Source organism: Grammomys surdaster, unplaced genomic scaffold (assembly GCF_004785775.1).
Source record: "Grammomys surdaster isolate TR1022 unplaced genomic scaffold, NIH_TR_1.0 1170, whole genome shotgun sequence".
In the NCBI taxonomy this organism is placed as follows: Eukaryota; Metazoa; Chordata; class Mammalia; order Rodentia; family Muridae; genus Grammomys; species Grammomys surdaster.
This window is the reverse complement of record NW_021605589.1, coordinates 610-10,701: the sequence shown is the minus strand read 5'-3', so window position 1 is coordinate 10,701 and position 10,092 is coordinate 610. Positions and strand designations below refer to the sequence as shown.

The 10,092-nt window shown below is 39.4% G+C and overlaps 1 protein-coding gene across 2 annotated transcripts in view; it reads right to left on the bottom strand.

Moving 5' to 3' along the window:
• LOC114635217 (membrane-spanning 4-domains subfamily A member 6C-like) overlaps positions 1 to 8,900 on the bottom strand; it is a 9,906-nt gene extending 1,006 nt beyond the window's left edge. The window contains exons 1-5 of one of the 2 annotated variants that reach the window (XM_028783911.1): positions 8,551 to 8,900; positions 7,252 to 7,386; positions 4,996 to 5,052; positions 2,061 to 2,267; positions 128 to 228 (exon numbers count right to left, since the gene is read on the bottom strand). In XM_028783911.1, coding sequence (XP_028639744.1) covers positions 128 to 228; positions 2,061 to 2,267; positions 4,996 to 5,052; positions 7,252 to 7,386; positions 8,551 to 8,814 — 764 coding nt within the window. In that variant the 5' untranslated portion in view covers positions 8,815 to 8,900. The remainder of the gene's footprint in view (positions 1 to 127; positions 229 to 2,060; positions 2,268 to 4,995; positions 5,053 to 7,251; positions 7,387 to 8,550) is intronic. The other variant, XM_028783910.1, reaches the window with a different exon arrangement.
• Positions 8,901 to 10,092: the final 1,192 nt, after the last annotated feature.

Here is a 10,092-nt window from a genome sequence, read left to right as displayed (position 1 = left end):
CTGTCCAAATCACCTGATATTCATGTCATTGTGACTAATGTCATTCTATCTGTCATTCATGACAGCATAGATTAACACACCCCAGAAGAACAGCAGGGAAGATTCAGGAGGCCTCTCGAATACTCACCCAAGGGAAGTTCGAGCACCCTCTTTTGACCACAGCATGGCAGAGAGCAAAGCCAGACCAAGCTCCAACACACTGCTGATCAGCATCACAGAAAGAACTCCCTAAATTCAGGAGAAAAGAGGTCGGTGTGACTGAGTTAGTTGAAGCCCTCATACCTGGGTGGGAGATGACTGTAGAGATGAAACCATCTCCAACATCAGAGAAGGGAAAGGACCTTCCCAAACCTCCAAATAGGCTAAAGTTGATGACTTGTCCCTTCATTCCTTGGAGGAAGTGGGTGAAGAAGACAAACTAAATCAACAGAGCTGTTTTCTGCACTTCTAATCCAATTTGGGTATGGATCCTGACTATACTGTTCACTCAGTGAGGGAGCAGAGAGGAGTAGTGAACCCAGGTTAGAGTCAACAGCTCCTGTTCTTGGCTCTCTTCTGTTGCTTAGTGTGAGGCTGGGCATGTCTCTTTTTCTCTAGCTTCTGTATTCTGTCTGCTCACTTATCACCCATGGTAGTACTTCCTTGTGAGGCTTAGTGAGGTTCTGACAATGCAAGTTATTTGCATAAGTCAGCACTGATAGAACCTACTTCCTTGGGATGTATTTTTGTTTAACTTGTTTTGTTTTGGGGTGTGTGTGAGCGTTTCTCCCTGTCCTTCCCCACCCATCCTTCTCTCTCTCTCTCTCTCTCTCTCTCTCTCTCTCTCTCTCTTTCTCTCTCTCTCTCTCTCTGTGTGTGTGTGTGTGATGGTAAAAAGGCAGAAAAGTAATCCAGTTTCTACAGTCTTTGACATCACAAATCAACTCAAAGAATGGTCTCAGTAAAGAACACACAGCCCATGACCTCTGTCCTGAGGTGTCCTTCATCAAGATGACTTGATAGAAAGGATGATGAATGTGACATTATAAACCCTTCATTTATCTGCACACATACAAGCAGTGTGAAACTATCCCATGATGCCATCTTACTTTGTGATCCATGAAAATTTCTTCCAGATACTTCAGCCTTCTAAAGTCAGGCTTAGTTATTCCAGATGTTAATTTACTCACATTATTATACATCAAATTTACACATTCTTTCTTCTTGTGGTTTTCTTAACTAAGGAAGAAACACTGGGCCCATATCCATAAGGAATCAGAAAGCCTCAGGTTGACCAGACCTAACTGTCTGGCTATCTTGGATCTGTGTTTCTTTACTTTCATTTTTTTATTTTACTTTTGTTCTCACAAGAAAATGAATATTATGCAGAATCTTCATTGTTATCTTACCTAAAATTCTCTCACATGATAGGGACCAAACGTATGTTCTTGAATGTTTTAATTGAAGGCATGTTATTCCTGTTAGTCAAATTGCAATACTTTCTTCCAACAAGATGGAGGTCCCTCATATCACTGCCAGTTACTCTTCTTCATTTTGCTGTATTTCTTTTCTCCTCATTTAACAACCTCATCTCTTTGAGGGTGATAAAGCAACAGTGAGCTCACCTCCATACGGGCCCAGTGTTGGCTACTGTGAGCACTTGTAGAAGCAGATATCTGACACCCCATCCCACTCCTGTCCTTCCCACAATCCATTTCCCAGTGCTTAGCTGAATTTTGCTCAGCTCACTGCACTCCCTCCACTACATATGTGCCAGGTATCCTTGCTAGTATGTTCAGATCACCTGAGTCTTATGGGTATGTGTCTTACGCTAAAAACATCTCTTTCTAATCTATATATCCAGCTCTCTAGAAAAGGTGCTAAATGCTTTTAACCCAGAATTATTTTGGAATTAAAAATGATTTGGGGTTAAAAGCTTTAACATTGTTTACCTTTTCTTTATTCAGCCTTGACTGTTCCCTAAGACCTCAAACCAGATAGAAAGATTTTCAAAAGATAGGAAAAAGATCACTATTTCCTCATGACCAAAAATATTCCATGCAACCTTTAAAAATACTTACAGCCAGAACAGACTTGGGCATGGTGCACTCATTCGTGTATGAGCTGTAGTAAGGGTGATAGTAATGATATTCACTTTCTCTAAGTTCCTTGTTCTGCTTGCACTCCTCTGAAGCAGGATGTAAACCAGCCAGGCTGATAGAGATGATAATGATGCCCATGAAAGCAAATAAAACACTCAGGATGTTCAGAGTCAGGCTGCCATCTACCTGGAAGAAGCAACAGGTTTCACTTATACCTCTTTTCCAAAACTGTGCAGTAATTTTCTTTATTTGGCTTCATTAGCAGCTGAAAGATTAATAATTTATTTCTTTATTCTTCCTAATGCATAATTGCTACCAGTAGAAAGTTCAGAGTCCCTGGTTTTCCATGCCTATTTTTTTTTCTATGCTCCATTTCCCAGATGATATTTACTAGGTCACTTTAACCAACTACTATCATATTTATTGGGCTCTAAGAACGCCAAGGATCACACAAACTCAAAACTACATGACAACTGGATGGGTAAACAGGATTTCAATGGTGACAAAGAAAATATTTCCCTGGCAAATTCTTTATCTATGACTTTTTAATAAAATCCTATAAAGTAAAACTTGAAAAGTCTCAAGACAGTGTGAAAAAGAGGAGGAGGTGCAGACACCAGCCCTGTTCCCTATTCATCAACATTCTCAGTGCTATAGTTTGGATTAGACAGATTTTCTGTAGAAGAAATATGTAAGAACTTTCAGCAAATGCCTCTCAAGCAAAGGGTTGTCTACAGAGAAGAGGCCATGAAGGGGATATATCAGAACATAGGACCTTCATCTTACTCTCTTTCTGCTCCTTTGCTGTCATATGACACACATCTTTGCTTTCTTAGCATGAGACACTCATTGCCTCTCTACAAGCTCAGAACAAATAGATTCACTAGAACTATACACTGCTAAACCTCTGAAATGTGAGTCCAAATGGACCATCCCTCTTTGTGAGCGGAGTTATCTCAAGAGTTGAATTTGGATGCACCTAATACTGTCAAATATATTCAGAATGAGACATCCTTTCCATAGCCCATCTGTGGATGCATCAATCAAACAGAAAAGGTAGATGAGGCCGTTCATTCCTTACATTCTACCTCTCTCAGAAGCTTGTATAGCCAAAGATGAGTGTGGGGGCTTTGTTCCCAGTGTCAGGTAGGCTTTGGATTCTGGAAAGCCTAATGATTGACTATAACTGGGGCTGTAGACAGAAATCTATACAGGTGACAAGGATGCCATTTGTGGAAACAGCGTGAGGCAGAGAAAAACAGAATGGGACTCTATGTTGGTAAATTGAGGCCGCAGTGGCAGAAGTCCTTGGAGTCTCACTGATCTGCATTACTCAGTTTCAATGCTCATTTTGGATCTTCTCTACAACATTTATGGTGTCAGTGAAATAAAGAAACTTTTCTTGATAGTGGCTTTATTTCTTTTTCAATGTATTGAAAACAAAAATTGAGCTAAGTTCAGTCTGAAAGCTACAGTTACATGTAGGTGTTTCTAGGACACACCCAACTGTATGGCACTTGAGTGTGATTTAATTTCAGGTTACTTATATTTTAGACAGATTGTATAAATCACTCAGAACTTGGTGCTTTTAGGTGCTTCTTTTCACAAATAGTGACTAAAATCAAACTCTTGGACAACTTAACCAGTATTTGCAATCAGAAAACTGATCGTATGTGTGCTCTTGGAATACACTACGTTCATCCTAACTGGCATTCTTCTTTAGTCTCCATACACTGTATAAAAAGAACATTCTTCAGCATTGGTGAAGCATCTTACATAAGCCTTAATCTACTTACAGACTACCTCTATTCTTAGTTGATTTTACCACAGCAGCAGAAAAGTAACATTCAGCTTTTCCTAACTTAATCCCTAAGCTATTGCATTAAGTGACATTCTCTCCCATGACTTCCTGAATCAACTTCTTGAAGAACCTGTGATAACTGAAGACTAGGTGAATCTTTACATTATTCAAAAGTTTCTTCCTATAGTCCAGCTTTCTTCTGCTCGGGACTAGTTTTTCAATGGAAGAAGTTAATGTAGGAAAAGCTGAATTATTAGCTAAAACAAATAACTACTGAGACTTTCAAAATTCCAACACTCTGCTTTTCGATTCAAATTGTATATTTAATTCCAGCAAAAGCATTTCCTTTATGAGAATATAGATAAAAGACTTTTTTCACATGAACATTTTTCTCCAGGGATTCTTATGGATTTTCAGTGGTGAGATTACATTGTATACCCATAACAAACATAACTCATTAAAAATAAGGACATTAGCTTCAGTACTGAAGAGTAAAATTTGAAAGCTTTTTTGTTGTTAGACTTTTCATTGCCATGACAAAGTGCCTCATATAAACAATTAAAGATAAAAATATGTTTGGCTCAATTTCAGAGGCACAGCTGACCATTGTGGGACTAGGTTGGCAGAGCAAAACAGCTCACAACATGCTGGTCAAGAAATCTAGTGAGAGGATACCTGTGTTAACCACATTTCAATTTCTCCCTTTTATTCCATCCTGGTCTTTATATTAGGGAATGGAGCAATCGCATTTTGGAACTGAAACATCCCAAAGTTATGGTTTATTAATCTTTGAGGCACTTCTCAACCCAGTCAATTAGATGATCAAGATCCTCCATCATTGCCTGCTGCCTACACAATTGCATCATAAGAGAGTAGGATTTTACCTCAGATTCCTTGGCACTGGTCTCAGATACCAGGCACATTATAATTGTGGCCACCATGATAGAAAGTGTGTGCTCCACATAGGGATAGCGAGAACCCAGAATCAGCTCACAAATCAAAAAAGCAATCACTGTAGAGCTTAAGTTGTAACTTCAACATGAAAAGCCCAGTCCTGAGGTATCTCTCTGGCTTTTGTGCTCACCAGTTCTGGGATATGGCTCTTGTACTCACCAAAGTTTTTGTTGACTTTGTCTCTGTGATGATGGACAGAATTCCAGAGACAATAAACTGCTCAAACAAGAAGAAAGCATTGGCAGGTCAATTTCTATGTACAAAGTGACTATGGTTCATTCTAAGGTGTTTATGACAAACTCTCATGGACCAAATGACCATGGACATACACACTTGGGCTCGGGTCATCTCTTTGTCCATGCACTATTCAGAGAACACAAGAAAAGTAGATAAGAACAGAAATCTATTCCATTGAAATTCATAAAACCTATAAGAGATAACAAAAGGATATTTTGTTAATTGCAAAGGAAAATGTGGATTTAGATGATTTTTGAGTCTGAGGCATTGATCTACAAGGAGAGAAAATGGAAAATAGCAATGGGGGGGGATTGTCCCTCCTTTCACCAATAAAGTTATGGCACTCTGATTTGCACCTAAGAACCATGCCAACTTTCTTCAGTAACTCTCAGTCGAACATATTGAAGTAATTTTTACTGTCCAATTTTTAGCATGATGGTATTTTAGTGAGGAATTTTGGAACTACATCCTCTAAGACACTGGCCTGTACTTTGCATTTCTTGTCATGCTCCTGGCTGGCATTCCATAATTGTCTTGGCTTCAAGATAATGTTGGTGTCCAAAAATGAGTTTAGAAAATTACCTCTTTCTGATTTTTGTAATAGTTAGGAAATGATCTGCACTAGGTTTCATTTTTTTGTTTTGTTTTGTTTTTTGGTTTTGTTTTGTTGAAGGAAATACGGGAAGATATTAACAAATACAGAACAGAAGAAATAGGACTTTCAGTAATTGGTTCTAGAGATCGAGATAAATAAGAACAAAAGGAAGCATAAGTTTGCATTTACAGAAGCCTTTAGCTGTTATTTTTATAAATCATTATTTAATCATGAAGATTTTTTCTATTATCCAATAAATTAAATAAAACCAAGTAACAAATAGTCTTTAGGTTTTTCTTAAAGTAGAAACTTTGTGATTTCTATTCTTCAAAGTTAAACAGCCTGTCCATATAAATAAATGCTTGTGTCTTCATCTCTGCAATACTAGGGATTAAACTCTGGGTCTGTGATGTATGTGTTTTGCTGTTGAGCTACACCCACAGTTACAGAGATAGACTCTTAATAAAGCTAAAAGAACTCAGTGTCTCTTCTAATGCAAGACATGCTCAGTGTAAAGGGCACACAATGGTGAGTAGAAAGATATAAAGAAACAGCACTGACATAGACATCACCACATTAGCTTCATCATCAGTGTTATGTCATCACTGATGTGTCGTAAAAACTATGCACCCTTCATGATACCTAGAGCATGGCCAGTCACTGCTGTCATAGTCACCTACACAGTCACCACTCTCTGTTCAATTAAAGATTAACAGGATATCAGACAATCTCAAGCTTAGGAATATTTAGAAATATCTAAGCCAGCATAACTCAGAAACTGTCAAAGTTACCAAGGACAAGGGAAGTGTGAGAAGGTTCAAAAAGAATGTCTAGTGGAGACTCTGGAGACAGAAGTGGTGGACTGCAGTGTCTTTGAATGGAAACTGGGACAAAGAAGATTCATGGAAAACTGGTGAAAGCAGACAATGTATTGGTATGAGAAGAGAAAATCAGAAATCATTGACACAACAGAAAGAAATGTTGAGCTGTGATGTATCAAAGGAAGACATGTAGGAAGGGAACAAAAACTGTTACAGAGCTGTAGTAAGCACATTGAAAGCCCCAGTGAGAGGGATCCTCAGTTGTGAGTGAGACTCGTCCATATCAGTCTAGAAGAGTTAGGTTCTGAGAAAAGGACCTTCATTACCTTTTGACCCCAGACTGGAGCAGTCTCAGAGGAATATCCAGTCTATCATCCTGAAGGCCTCCAACAAAGCCAGATAAAAAGAATGAAAGTGTTCCTTCCTGCAGTGTGATCCACTAGATGACTTTGCATGATACAAGAAGTGGGATTTTGATCCCACATCCTAGACTTTCCCCTAAACTCAAGAGGCCAATAAAGTCATCATTGCTGAAGAGATGACATGAAAGGGTGAAATTGCGAAGAAATGTTTATTTGGATTAGATGGAAAAATATTCAGGATTATATAACTGCTGCCCTTCTACACTAAGACCTTCTCTCATGACATACAGAAGAACAATGTCTACCACTGACCTCTTTTTCACAGTAAACAGAAATGCAGCTAGATGACAATTCCATTCTCTCTCCTCCCCATCTTATTCCCCTACAGAAGTCTACTTACAAACAAAGTTCCTATAAATGGGTAGCCAGATTTTAAAAGGACTGAAAACACTGAGGTAAAATGTGGGATTGGAGGTACAGATGCCAATATGATTCCCAGACCCAGAACTGTCACAGCACACATGATCTGGATTGCCTGTTGAAAGAAAGGAGATGGTGATTAAACCAACAATGACAAGAAGGATCTCTCCACTTTTCCCTGGTGCCCATGCATTGACATCTATAACATCCCAGGGACTACACTGACCCTGTACAAGCTCTGCAGTCAGAGAGGAAAGTTCTTTTTAGCAGGTATGTGGTTCTTCCAAGCCTAGGTCACCTTTAGGTATTTCTGTCCTTGAACCCATTGCATGCTCATGACCCTTCCTTGCATCTCCTGGCCTGACTGAGCTTGAGTGCATGGGTAGCAAGTCTCCTGTTTCCTCTTGTGGGAAAAACAGACATCTGAACTCCCTCCTGCTCTGAGCGCTAGAATGTGGAAAGTTCTTCCCATATCCTCCAGAGCCCACAGAATACAACATAGGGCCAGCTTCTCTGTAAAGCTCCACAGTACCTTCAGTCCAGTTGTTCATTCTGAGATCCCTTGCCTCCATAGTAAATGTAAAATTATGCCTTTCTGACACCTTTCTCCTTTACATCCCAGACTCGCCGCTCTTTTAATGTTGATTAAGCAATTTTATAGACTGTTGTTTACATGTACTTCAGAGGAATCCAGTGGATTGTATGTATGCCCAAGGCAAGGCCATCAGTTCCATTAAATTCTGAGACTAGGTAACACAGTGGCCCATGCATATAGTCTTGTTACAGACAAGACTGAAAAACAATTCCATCCTTTGTCACAGAAAATTTTTTCTTCACCCTTTACCCAAAAATGTCCCATTAGTGAGTCTGAGTCTGGGATGAGCACTGAGTAGCAAACCAATGATCTTTTTGTATCATCTCTTCTCACTAAGGAGTAGGTTGCTCTATACTCAGAGAGCACCTAAAATATAACTACAAATATTTTCATAAATAAAATGCTTATTAGATACTCTTCAAAAATGAAAAAAAATAAACAACAAAATCAATGACCCATGGAATAAGGTCATTGGAGTGCAGTCCAGTTCATTGGAAAACAGTAGAATATTTGCCAGCTTTAGAAGGTTTTAGTGATGTAAGCAGCTTGCCAAGGGGCTGCCACCAGTCTACCGGTCACTCAGTGATCACTCTGTCAAAACTGAAGTCTTGTACCCCCAATTCTATTCCTATTTCTTCACACTCTGTCCTCCTCCCACCCCAGTTTGTTCTGAGTGGGATTTACCGCCATCACTTTGATCTCTGCCTTTAGATGTTTCTTCAGGCTGTCTTTCCTCTGGTGGGTAGGCTGGCATTTGTCTGTTTGAGGAAAGCTGATTCCATCTGGTGAAATCACTGTGACAGACTCATTGGTCACTACTTGTGGAATCATGATGGAGCTTCCACGGCTGGAAGAGAAAATGAACTCAGCTCTTATGGTGTAGTGTGCCCATTGTACATTGTAGTGGTTTGATTCGATTTGGTTTGGTTTGAGGTCTGTTTGGTTCATTGATTTATGCTTTATTCTCTTTTTTGTTATTTTTGCTTATTTGTGAGAAAGAGAGAGAGAAAGAGAGAGGGGGGACAGAGACAGAGAGACAGAGAGAGACAGAGATAGAAGGGACAGAGAGAGACACAGAGAGAGGATGTGAGACAGACAGAAAGGATGGCTGGAGAGGATCTAGGAGGAGATGGGGAAGAGAAACCATGATCAGAATATATCATATGAATTTTCAGTAATTCATTAAATGTTTTGAATATAATAACAACAATGCAAACGATGTTTCCCAGTTCTGCCCCTACCTATCAGACTGTCCACCTTTGAGCTTCCTTGACCTGTCCTTTGGCAGAAGAAACTGGTGGTATAGGGAAATGTAAAACCACCACATCTCAGATTCAGGAGTTCTTTCCCCATAATGTTAAACACATCTCAATGAATTTAGATAATAAATACTTCATAGGAGGGGAAAGCCTGAATTCCTACAGGTTCCTGTGTCCATGCCCAAACATTCACACAAAATTTGTTAAATGTAGCTCTGGTTCTTTCCCAATTTCACCTAGAACAAGTGCATTGTCTTTATTCAATGACTTTCACTGTCCAGTTACTTTGCTAGCCATGAGGTATTAAAAGTCAACCTTCAGTGCTTTCCAATTCATTCTATATACCACTCAAAATACGCAAACCTTTTTGTTTGTTTTGTGTGTCTGATGGGGCCAATTTTAGGATTACCACTTCACATTTCATCATATTTTAGTAGACATAATATTCTAGTGTTTTTATTCCTCAAATCAATCCTTTATGTTAATTAATAACATCACAATCAGTAACAAATTGAGAATCAGAAGTTTGATGTGCATGAGGAAGTAATTCATTTTTTGTACAGCAACATCAAATCAATGTTAAATAAATAGCCAAAGTTCTCATTAGTGCTCAATTGCCTACACACAATTGGGTATGAAACCCCAGCTTTCTCTGAATCTGGTTCTTCTCATTATTTTCTTTCTCATCTACCTGGGGCAGCCTGTGTTTGAATCTCTTCAGTGTGGAGAAGTAGCTCAATGCAGTTGTATGAGAAGTCCTGGAGTCTTAAGCTGTGGTTCAGATTCTGTCAGGATCCATGGTTCAAGTATTGCCCCGATCCTGAGAATCATGTCTCTGTTAGTCAGAAGGACCGTGTTCCCTGGGGAATGGGTTTCTGAGCTCGGCTTGGCTCCCTTCTGTTCTCTGTGCTATCCTCAGCCCTTGGGCTACCCTATCAGTGGCTTGAGAGCTCTGCTCCTTATGTCA